The sequence below is a fragment of the Euphorbia lathyris genome, chromosome 4, assembly GCF_963576675.1.
Source record: "Euphorbia lathyris chromosome 4, ddEupLath1.1, whole genome shotgun sequence".
Classification (NCBI taxonomy): domain Eukaryota; kingdom Viridiplantae; phylum Streptophyta; class Magnoliopsida; order Malpighiales; family Euphorbiaceae; genus Euphorbia; species Euphorbia lathyris.
Window position 1 is genome coordinate 54,836,591 of NC_088913.1, and position 15,264 is coordinate 54,851,854.

The following is a 15,264-nucleotide window of genomic DNA, read 5'->3' on the forward strand; positions in this document are numbered from 1 at the left end:
AGATATCTTGGGGATCTCCTCAGCTGTTGTGTCTCTCCTCGGAGTCGGCTTCTCTACTTGCCAACATGCACTCTATTCAGCTAACGCTTTCACCAGATTGTACGCTTGGACTACAGTCTTGTTGAATAGATTTCCTCCTGCTGCTGCATCCAAGGAGGCACGGCTAACATGAGCTATTCCTGAGTAGAACAATCAACAAGCTGGTACCGCTTGTAGCCATGGTGGGGGCATCACCTTAACAATTTCTGGAACCTTTCCCAGGCTAGATGTAGGTTTTCACTGTCGAACTGCCTAAATGAAGTGATGTCGCTTCTAAATTGTGCAGTCTTTGATGGAGGGAAGTACTTCACTAGGAATGCTGATACTGTAGTGTCCCAATCAGTGAGAGAGCCTGGATCGAGTGATTGTAGCCATTCTACAGCTTCTTCTTTCAGAGAGAATCTAAACAGTTTCAAAAAAATCTGTTCAGATGTAACGTCTTCGCATTTGAAAGTGCTGCAGTATTCCACGAATTTGTCAAGATGTGAATTGGGATCTTCGTAATAATCCCCACTGAACTGTCCCGAGTTCTGAATCATCTGGATCATTGCAGGTCTGATTTCAAATGATGCCGCGGTTACTGCCGGGTCGAGGATGCTAGGGGTATTTGTAGGCTGCTTTGCCTTTAACAGCTCTATAATCGACATATCTTCACCCATTGTCTCCTCCTTTCTCGACCTACAAGAACAAGTTCAGCTTAAGAATCAAGATGCAATGATGAGTGATTCCCAAAACCTCGGTTGTTAGAAATCCAAACAATTATATCAACCTTTTTCAAAGTGTAAACTAGTTGTAAACAAAAATAGTCCCCGACAACGACGCCAAAAACTTGATGCTCGTAAAATATATAGCAGTCAATAGGAAAAAGTGTATCCTATCGCAACAAGTAATAAAGTGCTAAGCACGAGATCGAACCACAAGGACTATTTATCACAACTAGTAGGCCTAAGGAAGCCAATGTAATTGTTCAGAAGGTTGAATAAGTTTGTTGAGTGATTTTGTAAATAAATTACTAAAATAAAAGGTATGAGTGTTTGACAGGAGAGAATTAGAATTAATGGATGAAACAATCTAAGATGGGGATTCCCTTAATTGGATTCCATGTATGGTTTATGGGGATTCAGGTTTATATCCTAACGATAATTGACGATAATCACCAAGTTAACGACGTGAAGATGGCCGGTCTCATGTAGTCTATTCACATGCATTCAGTTAACGGCTTGATTAGGCATATAACCTAGGTCATGCAAAGCATTAGGTTCTATGGTGATTAAGGCTAAAGCCGTAGCCCAGCCACTAGACCACACTTCTAGTGGTCTTTAGCAAGGTCAGACTATACAAGTTCGGATTAGATAGTCTCCTTGGTCAGGTGTCCTATCTATCTATAATCCTATATTTATCAGGTTCAAGGCATTAAGTTTCACATAAATGAATATCAGGCCAGTTGATCATCATCGAATCTTATTCTAGCAATAATCCTATCCCTGGTAAATTTAGGACATTAAGCATGCATAGTCTGATCAATTGGAAAAATTCCATAAACCCTAAATCCCTAATCATACATAGTTTACACAATCAATCTCATCCCTATCCCAGATTGGATGGGGATTAGTTTATAAATAAACCAACCACAGAATTAAAGCACAGAATATCAACAGGAATCATCATTAATTTGAAATAGTAAAAGTATAAGACAGAATAAGGAGTTAGAAGTCTAAAACCCGGTTTTGTCTGATTCTGATTATAAAAGGCTAGAGAACTCTCCTCTAACAAACTTCAAGAAGCAAAAACAAATTACAATGGAACTAAACTATGGAAAACTGAAAAAGGGGAGAGGAGAAGGAAAAGAAGAAGGAACCCTAAAATAGAAGATGGAAGCTCTATTTATAGTGCTCAGCACTGTCAGGGGCATTTTTGGCATTTTCCAGAGCAGAAATCGCGTCCCAGAGGCAAGGAGACGCTGGGATATTGCTTCCCAACGTCTCGTCTCGTCGAGACACCTCTTGTCTCGGCGAGACGAGTGGACGTCTCGACGAGACAGTTGGTGTCTCGTCGAGACGCCACGCGATGGTTCCCTTTGGGAACCATCGACACAACCTCGTCTCGTCGAGACAGGGGGTGTCTCGACGAGACGAGGGCCTGTCTCGATGAGACAGGTCCCATATGGGGCAAATTACTCCGGCTTTTGTCTGTTTAGGTCCCTGAGCTTCCGAAATACGCTCTAATGGTCCCTGACGAATCTCAAGAGTGCTCCGAAGGTCCTTTATTGTCCGAAAAGGCTCCAATTGGCTCGAGTCTGGTTCGGAAATGCTCGAATAGTACCTGAAAATCCCTGAAAACACCGAAACTGCCATAATTAAAGGAAAATACGCAATTTAACTAAAAGCTAACAAAATGATACTAGATTTGAGTAAAAGCAAAGTGAAAACAATCTAAAACAATCCTAAAAACTCTATAAAATAGGGAGCTATCATTATACCAACTCGGGTCATACTATCGGTGGACACACATATGCTCCATACACCACAACTTATCCAAAGGTACGTCTAAAGGTTCTCGTTTGTTCTAATCTTTTATGGAGGTCCCTTATAGAATATATTGAGCCTATAGCTTTTGGATCGTGCGGGGAAAGTTGTCCCATTTGGGATAATTAGCGTGGACATAGTCCACGGGCTCGATCTTCCCGCCGCTGGCGCAATTCCTCGCCGATGGCTTGGTCTTCCACAATTCCACCGCAAACCTTCCCCGATGCCTTTGCTACGCCAATATTAACACCTTGGTCCAAGCCACAGGCTGAGATTTGCCTAAGGCCAAATCTCCGCCCATGACATTCTACCCCACTTGGATTATCAACGTCCTCATTGAGGGATTCGAAAGGAAAACTTCACTTCACCTAGAACAACAACCAAGGTTTCGCATAAATCGACCGCTCCTTCATTTTCCACACTAAACTTCGCTTGCTTCGAGTTCGCCGACCTTTACCCTTGAAAACTTGACTCAATTCCAACCACCATTCCGCGACTTGCCAAATCTTCAACTGACGAAGAACTCTACCCACTGCACTTGAAAGATTTCACATCCGCAATACCAGAAAAAGAAAATTCATCGAACTTTGAAAATTGTGAAAAATTTCTTCTACTATTACTAATATCCTTATCAGAGAATTCCATCCTTATACGATTATATACTTATATTCATGGTCCATATAGGGATTATACTTGTATTATACTTATATCCATGGCCCCTACGGGTCCATTCCCCCTCCCCCACTTGGGGCATCGCTGTCCCCAGCGATAGGGGAGAAAAGGGGTTTGGAACACCGATGACAAACCCGAATACCAACTTGCTCCCAAAACAAACTCTCATACGAAAATTAATCAGCAACAATTGAACCGAATGCCCAACCATCGAATCAAATTCCAACTGACATCACGATTCCCAACTACCGACCCACTTCTCAACCGCCAACTGACTCAAGACATGCTCTTGATTGTTGCTTGATCGCATTCTCGACGATGTCGACGAACACAACTTCACGATCGCTTTGCTAACAGCATCTTGCAAAACAAACACTAGCACACCATATTTTAAGTAAAGAAATCAAGAAAATTAGTTTCAAGTTTCCAGTTGCAAATTTTGTTTCTAACTTTTTAGAACTTTTTTTGGACCTTGTATTCTAAACCCAAAAAAAAAAAAAAGGCTAAATATTGGTTTATCCAAGATAAAACAGCACAAAAAGAATAATAAAAGTGAAATAAAATACAAATATCTATGAGAAGAAGCAAAGGGTTGAGAAGAAGCAAAACCCAGTCACAACTCAAAATACAATTCTCCATGTAAATGTAATTCCCTGCAATTTTAAGCTGATCTGCTAGCTTAGCTTTAGCTTTAGCTATACTTACATAAGGAATAATAAAAACAGAAGAAGAAGTAAGCATTTTCCAAAGCTAAAGTTTGAGAGCCTCTCTAAATCCAAAGCTAATACAGAAGAAGAAGTAAGCATTTTCCAAAGCTAAAGTTTGAGAGCCTCTCTAAATCCAAAGCTAATACTATTCTCAAACCCCTTCCTACCATGACCTCCTCCAAAAGTACCTCTTTGCATCATAGCCACAAACTCATTGTAATCAATCAGTCCATCCTGCCAAATTCATATCATCCTTTCAGTATAATAATACCATGCAGGTACGAATTTCGACAATAAAAAAGAGAGTATTTCTTACATTATCTTGGTCAACATCTCTAATCATTTCTTCCAACCGGACATCTTCTATCCCGAATTCCTCACAAGCTTGTTGAAGCTCATCGGGAGTAATATAGCCGCTTCCATCCTTATCAAAGTACGAAAAGGCTGCAAAAAGATGGTCTTCTCTCTCAATTTTGTTGAAATGTAAGGTTGCAGCAATAAACTCTCCATAATCAATTGTGCCGTTGTTGTCGACATCAGCCTGCAATTCAGATGATGAACGCTTGATTCTATGGTTTATATTCTTCAAACAACAAAATATAACATACAGCTACACTTATCCTGCTAGTTATTTTTAATTTATTTATATGAAGTATGTTTGAATTACTAAAAGCTTACTGTCATCAATAAAAATAATTTCAGTTCCATTTAAGATATTACTCTCTTGAACTTTACTACTAAGTACAAGGATTACTCCGATTCGATTCAATTCCATTCCATCCGAGCTTTGAACTTGTGATCCTTGAACTTGAATGCTTAAAATTTCATGTAAATTAAAATAAAGAAATGAAAAAGGTCAATAAAAATGAAAAACAAATCTGATAATCAAAATTATTGTTTCTAAACATATCCACAGAGAAAGGGAACATCATACATGAGAAGGGAAAATTTCAAACTTTTGTTTCCATATATCAATAAAACATAGAATTATTTGAATATGGAGCTTAGTTTTTCATGTTTCTGAGAATTGTTGTGAAAAAGTTACCCTTCTCCCGTTCAACTAAACATGCAAATAATTCTAGCAATTAGAAAGCACCATTTTAGCTATTTTTCCCCTAATAAAAGTGTGATCATTTGTTTTACCTTTTTGCTTCTTATTAAGCACTCTGCAATTTTGATAAATACTATAAAACATAAGTAACAACAGAAAGGCATACTTCTAACTTTCTTTTTGTACAGTGTACTGCCTTTAATATATATGCATATTTTTCGGGGTTGCCTATGGCATTTGCTTGTGTAAATGTGTTCCTTTTCTGTGCATATGTATCAGCAAGAAGCATAAATGATACTTACTGCTTGCATTAGATCATAAATTTCGGATTCCTTGAGATTAGCTCCAACCCTTTTTAGTCCAGCCTTCAGCTCCTCAAAAGTGATAGTACCACTATTATCCGTGTCTATCATCTTGAACATCTCTCTTAGGCCAGCTATTTCTTCTTCAGATAGGCTCTCTGCTATGACCTGTTACGAAAGAGATGAATTCATTTTCCTATGCAGCCAGAAACGTCTTCAAGTAAAAAAATGACAAGAATAGTTCCAAATCCATATTTCAAACATTCTGACAACCTCGCATGTTTCACTGCCTCAGGAAATCCCAGGTTCAAGATGCCTTTCAGGGTCTTAAAATCTTTTTCTGTCTAGTAAAATAAAAAACTTACCCTAAGAGCCATTTTCTTGAGCTTGTTCATAGCAGAAAATTGCTTCATACGACTCAATACAGCAGAATCCAGAGGTTTGTCAGGGGCTACTCCGTCTTCCTGTACCCATGGATGGCCTGCAAGGAATTAGGATCACACAATCTCTGTGAAAAGATATATCCAGCCTGAATCATGTATTGGTTTGGCACTCCCATTAAGTTCCAGAAAAGCTAAGACATTTTTAGTATGGAAATATGGATAAAGGGTCAATGTGGGACACCAACTCGGCTTCTAGGATCAATTTGCCGCAAAATGAACTTTGGGTATTAATTTAGTCCACGCTTGATATTTTTGGTCAAATTAGTCCAGAAGTGACTACAACTACTTTATGAAGAATTCAGCATGTATGATCATGATTATCATAAAAACTATAACTAACAAAATGATTGTAAATTGTAATAGAACTATCCAACCTCCAGTGCTCAAAAACCAAAATACAAGAAATCTAAGCATAGGAACTTCCATTGTGTTCATGCACATTACACAGAAAACATATTGTAAATTAACATGAATACGATATTGTAATATGATTTCATTATTTGATTGAAAAGACTCACATAGAACTTCATGTGCAGTTAACCGCCTTTTGGGGTCACGTGCAAGCATTCTCCTCACTAAATCTTTAGCACCATCCGAGATACTAGGCCAAGGGTCTGTATCAAAATCAAGATCACCATGTAGGACCTGTTCGAAAATTCCCTGCTCCGTCTCTATATAAAGAAAAGGATAGATAAGAATAAGGAAGTGGGAAATAAGCTCAGTATGTAGGCATACATAGATTCAAGAATGTAATTCTGATAGCTGTAAACCTGCCCAAAAGGGGGGAACTCCACTTAAAAGAATGTAAACAATTATCCCAGCACTCCATACATCTGCCTCGGGACCATATCGCTTTTTTAGAACTTCTGGAGCAACATAATATGGACTGCCAACGACATCATGAAATTTTTCTCCTGAAAGAAAGAAGTATAATTCTTAATTACACTTTCCTAGAGAAAAATCTATGAAATACACCACATAAATATATGCATATAAGAAGTAAAAGTAACTATACTACAATGATGGCGACCATGGATTGGCATTAGTCTATCAGTTCATTCTTTGTTCATAAAGTAGACAAAATCTGATATGCGTCATCAGTGTGCCAACCAAACATCTTTGGTTTAATACACAAGGTGATGGACTACTTCCAAGTCCAACCATTTACTTGGAGTTTAAAATGAGTCTCATACAAACCTTATTTTGATAATTCAGTATAGACGGAACGCTGTAAACTTGTAATTGCAATATTGGAAATAAGAATGCAAATTGTAAATAGATTCATAAGTTTAAGAATAAGGAATATGAAAACGCTAAGATCCCTATGACATACAAGTGATAAGGGTTAGGCAAGGCAGGAGGAAGATAGCAATCAAATCCGTTTCTCGACAGTTCTATAACAGTGGTATGGCAAAGCAAATAGACTTAGTTGCGAATGCAATCTACATTGCAGCGACTACCATATGCTACAGACTAACCTCATACTGCAGGAGTTCTGATGGTAACTTTGAACATCAAACATTTAGCCAAGTATTTAGGAAATAAGATTTTGTACATGTAAGAATACAATCATGCAAACTTTAAAGCAATCCAAAATATATCAACCAAAAAAGGGGCAAACTGAAGTACAAATACATGAATCTACCTGGCTTGAAGAATATTGACAATCCAAAGTCAATTGTTTTGAGAAGTGAGTCCTCTTTTTTATCAACAAAAAGAAAATTCTCAGGCTTAAGGTCTCGATGCATCACGCCTAATGAATGGCAAGCCTCTACAACTCCAACTATTGTCCTAGTGAGCTCAGCTGCCTGCCTTTCGGAGTAATGCCCGCGTTGAATAATCCTATCGAAGAGCTCCCCACCCGCACAAAGCTCCATAACAACATGGACAGCCATCAAATCCTCATATGCTCCTTTGATAGATATAACATTCGGATGACCAGCCAAATGGTGCATTATCTGAATTTCCCTTCTCACATCCTCCACATCTTCATCAGTTAACAACTTTCGCTTGGCAATCGATTTGCAAGCATATTCTTTTCCGGTTCCTTTCTCCACACTAAGAAATGTAGTCCCAAATTGTCCTTGTCCCAGTTTCTTCCCCAGAGTATAAAACTCTTTAAAATTACCAGTTCTAGTTTGCAAAACAGAATCAACCTTGAGCCCTGCACTTGATACTCTTTTCATTTGAGGGCCTTTCTTGTGTTTTGGGGGCGGTTCGGGTTGCACTGGTTTCTCAGGTTTAGGCATTATAACTTGTTCTGGGGGCTCACTTTGAACAGGCAAAGGCGATTCGGGTTGTTTAGGTGTTCCCTCATGAGCAGATTCTCCGTTAGCCTGAGAAGTGTTGTCATCCGGTGACCTGGACCGCCACATTGCGGCGGAAACCGATTGGAAAAACCCATTCTTGGTAACGTTTGGTCCTACACAGGTATTACCCATCTGTTTCTTCGAAATTCAATCACTCCAAATCCAATTCCAACATCTAAGATCTAGTATTATTGGCTTCACTAATTAACACAACTTGTAATTCATCTCAACTTCAACAACTGAACAGATAATTCATATTAAAAGATCAACAAAAGTGGGATAAACCATCACTCAATTCATGAAGTTCTTCTTTCCATATGATTCAAAAATTAACTAATAGATCAACTTCTACTTAAAAACAAGAACTAAATCAACAAAACGGAAACGAATAAAAAAAAAAAAACCCACAAACAAAGTACCAATCAGTAAAAACTTGGACCTCAAAATTGATCTAATCTAGCATTAATACAGTAAGAGATATGGAAAAAGAAAGAAAAGCAAAGTGCAGTAATAAAGTAAAATGAGTAAAGCAACTAAGAAAAAGTCCAAAAGAAAAGAACTGATGAAACTAAAAAACCAATCCGTACCCAAATGAGAAAATGAAAGTTGATCGTCAAAGGAAAGAAGGGAAATCCGGCAGAAGAAAGAGAAGTGAGGATAGGTTGGGTTGGATTGGGATAATAATAATATGAAATAAATTTTGGTGGGTAGTGGGTGTTTTGCTCTTCGTGAGTGTACGTGCAAAAGTCTCCAGCTTTGTTTATATCTAAAACAAATTATTGTCCTAAAAAATTAGTATAATTTAAATATGATTTCGGACAGGATTTGGACGATTTCAAAGTAAAAGGGAAAGAGAAAGAGTTTGGAACATCGAAGAAAACGCGTAGTTTAAGGATTATCTGCTCGCCTACTTTACTTTCCGGCCTTTGCGCTTGATTGTTTTCAATAGTGTTTCTTGGGAGGTCCATATCTCATGAGCCCTTTTGGTCCCAAAATTCGATTTCCCCTCTAAAATTGTACTTAAGTCGACCATAGCAACAGATCAATACAAGATTTGGACAAATAAGTGGACAAAGAATCAATATAAGAAAGTTCTATTTGAAGCTTTCCATTATCTTTGCTCGGATCTCCCTTGATCGTGTTCGTCTCGGGAGTCGATGTATCCATGATTGAATCAGCTCAATGTTCACCGCATCAATTGATATATTGTGAAACTTTAAACTCTTTTCGCTAAGCGCAATGTAATTTGCAAAACAAGAGATCTGTCGACTTACCGGTGTAAGCACTCTTGATTTTTCAATATTAGTACTAAACTCAAATCTGAATGAGTAAAGTAAAAAAAAAGGCTAATGTTTTTGGCATACTTGTGAGATCCCGTAAATCTTGTATTTATAGATTATTAGGTCTCTTGTAACTGTTTTCTGTTAGCACTTCTTTGCATGTCAAACTTTTATTGGAACACCTAGGTCTTTCAACAGCAAGTCATTACGTGTTGAAGGCCCTTATAGCCGTTATATATTATCTCTAACCTCAAAGAGATGAGTAATGAACCCAGATCTATTAATTAACAAACAACAGATTTAGGGTTACCTCTTATAGCACAAATCTGTTGAATAGCAGCACAAGAAATTGACTTTGGCTCCGTATCACCGATCTAGGAGAATGCTACACTAGAAGAGCAATCACCGTTGTTCCACGAACTAAGAACGCACACCAAAAACAAAAGAGGATAGAGTCTTTAGGGAGGAGGAGTAGAGTTTCTGCCTTTTGCAGTATTCTTAATCTCTGTATATGTGAATTAGGGTAATTCCTTGTGTTATGTGTGTTAGATTTAGCCTCCACACCTATCTATTTATAGCTGGGCTAAACCTAAACCCTGACCCTGATCCTAACTGATTAGGTTACATGCGGGTCTTAAATGGATCGATCAATGGGCCAATCCCGTTTACTCCATTTAATCCTACATCTCCCACTCATACGTAACAGAAACATACTCCATTACTCTATACTCCATTACTCTATCTAGTTCATACTCATAAATAGTTCGTGTAATCGACATACAATCAAGAACTCAAACGTTGTATACTCGTTGGAGATATACAACCTCTCAAATTACGTATGCAGTTAAGAAAAAATATACTTTATCCTAGACTTTATATCACATCCATTGTAGCCATTATCATATCAATAGTTTATCTATTTTCACAAGCATGCACACATGCACAACTATCCGGATTCGCGAAACATAGAGCTACAAGATATGAATTTGATAAAGTCTTTCCCTCTTACTACATTTTTTCCATTATAATTATTTTATTGGCCTAGTCGGTCCCTTTCCGAGCTAAATTGGTACCTAGCTCTTGAGAGATCCTTCTAAGGTAGCCAAAATGAACCACACTTCTTAAACTAGTTAAGAGTATCAAGGATAACGTTTCGAGAAAACATGATTTTCACGAAGTGAGTCTCACATTAGGAAAAAAACGAGATCTTCCATTTTCCATCTTTTGGTCACTAAGCACACATGGTATGAAAAACATGTGCTATGGTGTCCAAATCCTTCCATATGAAGGAAGCGCATGTTTGTACTCAAAACAACACCATACGAAGGTTTCAGTTTCGATTTTCCACAACATCTAACATTAGTCTCTCTCATTATAGGACTGCCTTCGGCTATCTCAGACAGAAGATTTCATTAAATGACTCTAATTGAAATCTCAGATTATAAATAATCTTTGGTATACATATTTATCCATTTGTATGCATATCTCTATCATGCACTTTAATGAACTCGTATTCATTGTTACTGCAAGATGACGTCAATTATTGAACAAGTTCTTATTTACTAAAAAAATTGACTCATCCTTATCTTTGTCACCATAATTAACAAAATAAGGGTAAACACACATGTGAGTGAGCTACTTCTCTGTCCGACATGCTCAATTGTAAACATTAACCTACAATATTTACATACGTGTATGATAAGTAATTCAAAGATACTTTATTGAATAAATACATGTTCCAAAAATTACATGTAACAAAAATATGTTTAGATCCTAAGCAATCCCTAGGGCTTAATATGTTTCACAAAAACCTCTCTCTTGGTAGGTTAGAGGGTCAGCAACCATGTAATGACAATGAGTCGAAACATATTTCACACAAACTTCTTTGCGTGCAACTAAATCTCTAACAAAGTGATACTTAATCTCAATGTGCTTTGTTTTTTTTATGAAATCTTTGATCCTTAAAAAAAGTAATAACAGATTGACTATCGCTGCTAATGATTACTAGAGAGCTTACAAATACAACGTTTAGGTGATTCAGAAATCTATTCAACCAAACTACCTCTTGGGCTGTAGATGAGTAAGGCACATACTCAGCCTCCATAGTAGATAAGGCTATACATGTCTGTTTCTTACTACTCCAAGAAATTGTCCCATTTCTAAGCAAAAAGATGTAGCCAAACATGGATTTTCTCTCATCCAAGTCTCATGCCCAGTCTGCATATGTGTATCCTTTAAGTGGAAGACACTTTCCTTGGAAACATAGAGAATAGTCTGCCATTCCTTTGAGATATCTCAGTATTCTCTTCACAACAGAGCAATGCGATTTTCATGGGTTAGATTGATATCTGCTTATCATCCCGATAGCATGGCAAATATCAGGCCTACTACATAACATTGCATACATAAGGCTACCAACTGCATTTGCATAAGGAACATTTTCCCTTTTCTAGATTTTTTTATTGCGTTTTAGGGCACATCTTTGAGCTTAGAACATGATCTTTGTGCATCAGGCTATCTATAGGTTTGCAGTCTCGCATATTGAATTGCTCAAGAACTTTGTTGATGTAAGTCTCTTGAGACCGGGCCACAATTTTTTAGAGCGATCCTTTATGATCTTAACCCCAAGGATATATGTTGCTTCTCCCATATCTTTCATCTCAAAACTTGAACTAAGCCAAGCTTTGTTTTGATTTACACGAGTCTTATCATTTCTTGCAATTAGGATATCATCGACATACAATGATAGAATGATAAACTTGTTTCCAGAGCGTTTGGTATAGACACAATGATCTTTTTCAATTTGATTGAAGCCATTCAATATCATCTCATTATGAAAACGAAGGTACCATTGCCTTGAAGACTGTTTGAGGCTATAGATCGATTTGATCAATTTACAAACCTTTTATTCGCAGCCTTCTTGAACAAAACCTGCAGGCTGTTGCATGTAAATTTCTTTTTTCGATTCTCCATTGAGAAGAAGTCTTAGCATCCATTTGATGTAGCTCTAGGTCCAACTTGCCACAATTACAAGTATAAGCCGTATGGAAGTACATCTCACAATAGGGGAAAAAAGTCTCCTCCAAGTCTATTTCTTCTTGTTGTGTATGGCCCTTAGCGACTAGACGAGCCTTATATCTTTTGATACTTCCATCAGCCTGTCGCTTAATCTTGAGAACATATTTGTTCCCAATTGCCTTTCTACCATTGGGTAAGTAAACCAATCACCAAACATGGTTGACTTGCATGGAAGTCATTTCTTCTTCCATAGCTTTAATCCATTTGTCCTTTTCAGGACATGAGAGAGCCTATTGAATATTCCTCAGTTCTGCATCATCAATAGGAGTTGCTAAAAGAGCCGAGCCTTCGACACTGAATCATCGACGATCAACTTTTTGTCTTTTAGTATGACACAGTTCCGAATCCTAATAGACGAACTTCATATATTTATCATAATTCTATATGCTCCCACTCGGACCAAGTTCCATATTGTCATAATAATAGGGAATAACACTCCCACTTTCATCCGGATTTAGAGTATTTGTAACGTTTTGAGGTACATTGACATTATCTTGTTCCTCGAATTCCTAAGGGCTTTGAACATTATCAGGTTCCTCCGAAATTCTCCCACTCGAATTGAGAGGTCCTGTAGACTCTGTTGGTCCCTTGTGATTTAGAGTTTATTTCCAAGAGGGGGGGTGTTGTCCTAAAAGTAGACTCTAGCAAGTGCACTAGAAACAAGTAATATATTAGTAAGTAGAGTATCGTCTCCTCAGGGATTGATGAATAATTTTAACCCGAAAAACCTTATAGAAGAGGGAGTTCGTAGTAACGTAACTTCTTTCTTAGTTGGGAATGGTTTTGTAACACTTAGTTAGAAATCGCTACAGAGAAACAGATCTTCTAATAGTTCGTTTAGAAAATACTGATTTTTCACAATAAAAAGGTGGAACAGGCTAAGCCACAGGTAAGAACAAGGAGCTATAGTATCACTTTGGTCTATTTATTCATGAATGCAATATGGCACAGTCAAGGTCTCTACTTTAGGTCCACTTAAGTCAACTCTCGTGTGTTCTTAAGATCCTAATACTTACTACAACTAATTAGATGCTAAAAAAAAGAATTTCTACGAACCTAAGGATTGATAAAAAAAAGGCCGATTTTGGTAAGGAATTTGAGAGACAAATTGAGTTGTTCTGTGTTTTTGATTGATTTTGAGTGGGGATTGGAATGAAAGAGTTGAGCTCTATTTATAGGATTTTGAGCAACAAATCTCATGTTAGTGGCCCTTAAATTTCTCATACATGATCCCATTACATTCTCATGAGTTAAAGAAAGAAATTGGCTGAGTTGGGAGTTGGAAAAATGGAGGTAATGCCGTGAAATACGTTCCTCAAATAGGTAGACATGTTCAAACCCATTTTTCAGCACTGCTTCTCTTTGAAAAATTCTACCGGCTTCGTTTTAGCTCCGTTTTGCTCCGTTTTTTACATTCCGGAAAGCTAACATCCCGAGCTTTCTGAAAAAATAATAGATGTCTGATATCTTGCTGTTTCAAGGTCCGTTTTCATCGTCGAAGTTGCTGGACGGGTTACTAAAAAAATGGTGCAAATTTGCTCCTGATTTTTATTATTTCTTTTTCTTTTCTTTTTTTATAATCATCTTTTGATATTATTTTCTATTTTTATTACATTTTCTATTTTGTTGCAAAATGAATTTAATTAAATAAAAAACTATAGAGTAAAATTATAACCTATGCTAAAAATATAAAAATTAAATTAGCCCCCAACAATATTGTTATGGACAATATAGTTTTTGACTTTTATCCAGTAGAACTAGCTTGTGATCTGTACTTTGTACTTTGCCATGGTCTATATGGTATAAGTTAAAGAACTGGTGATCTATTTGTGATTTTGAATGTAAATGGAACATATTTGTATTTTAAGATATCATCTATTGAGATTTGTAAAGATTTTATTATTGAAATTTATGTCATCTGTAGTGTTTTGGTTATGCTTTGTTAATGATACTAATTTTAATGTAGCTCCTTCAATGATAATAATAAAACCATTGATTCAGCCGCGAAAAGTAGGACCAGTATGATTTTAAATAACAGAAAAAGTTGAAAATGATTTAAAATAACAGAAAAAATAAATGCCAACAAATTATCGACAAAAGTTTTTATGGTAAACCGTCGTCAGTGAGTGACTTTGTATTGTTGCTACGATTATGCTTGTGGCTAAGCAAGGTTTTTTTCTAGAAGTGTTTTATTTTTGCTACGGTAATGCTCGTGGCTAAATGAGGTTGATTGTCATGGGTTGTTATGTCTTGCCACAAATATTTTATTTTTGCCACGATTTTACATGTGGCAAAAGGATGTTATTAGCCACAGATTTTCTCGTGGCAAAAAAAACATTTACTCCACGACCATTATTTTCCCGTGGTAATTATTTAGCCACAGTCACTTGCAGCACAAGAGTATGTACTTTGAATTTTCATGGCTAAAATAGTGTAGCCACGAAAATTTTACACGTGTGCCACATTTGTAACTGTGACGCAACTAATGATTGGTTGTAGTGTTACCTTCCAGGCTTAACGATTCCACTAACATCATGAAGGATTGGTAATGGTTTCTTTATACTTGGAAAGGAAGATAATTGAAGAATCCCTTTTCAAAAGCAAATGCAAATTAATTAATTAATATACATTTAAATATTCATAATCCAGTAAATAAAATTGATACACTATAATAAACACTTAGAGAACCTGCTTCCAATATAAGCTTCTGCTTCAATGTTTACATGTGACTCCAACTGTGTATTTTAAAACAAACACATATAAATGATAATCATACACTATTAATAGAAATATCAGAAGAATTCGAAGGAAAAGACATGTCTGACAACAAATAGCAATAGTGTTATGCGGACAAAAAG

At 36.9% G+C, this 15,264-nt stretch overlaps 1 protein-coding gene and 1 non-coding gene across 2 annotated transcripts; one reads left to right on the plus strand and one right to left on the minus strand.

The window, feature by feature from the left end:
- Positions 1 to 213: 213 nt before the first annotated feature.
- LOC136228317 (small nucleolar RNA R71) lies at positions 214 to 320 on the plus strand. Its single transcript, XR_010688645.1, has one exon. It is a non-coding gene; the product is annotated as a small nucleolar RNA R71 (small nucleolar RNA).
- A 3,458-nt stretch (positions 321 to 3,778) lies between these two features.
- Positions 3,779 to 8,981, minus strand: LOC136227501 (calcium-dependent protein kinase 1-like). The gene is made up of 7 exons (XM_066016190.1): positions 7,385 to 8,981; positions 6,510 to 6,653; positions 6,258 to 6,410; positions 5,662 to 5,777; positions 5,297 to 5,464; positions 4,260 to 4,484; positions 3,779 to 4,177 (listed from the first exon to the last, which is right to left on the minus strand). Exons 1-7 carry the CDS (start codon positions 8,178 to 8,180, stop codon positions 4,052 to 4,054), a joined length of 1,728 nt encoding a protein of 575 aa, XP_065872262.1. The 5' UTR covers positions 8,181 to 8,981; the 3' UTR covers positions 3,779 to 4,051.
- Positions 8,982 to 15,264: the final 6,283 nt, after the last annotated feature.

Coding starts and splice junctions, on each gene's coding strand:
- LOC136227501 (XM_066016190.1), bottom strand. CDS start 8,180: ATGGGTAATACCTGTGTAGGACCAAACGTTACCAAGAATGGGTTTTTC. Junction 5,778..6,257: donor AACTGCACATGAAGTTCTAT/GTGAGTCTTTTC, acceptor AATTCCTTGCAG/GCCATCCATGGGTACAGGAA. Junction 4,178..4,259: donor GAGATGTTGACCAAGATAAT/GTAAGAAATACT, acceptor TGAATTTGGCAG/GATGGACTGATTGATTACAA.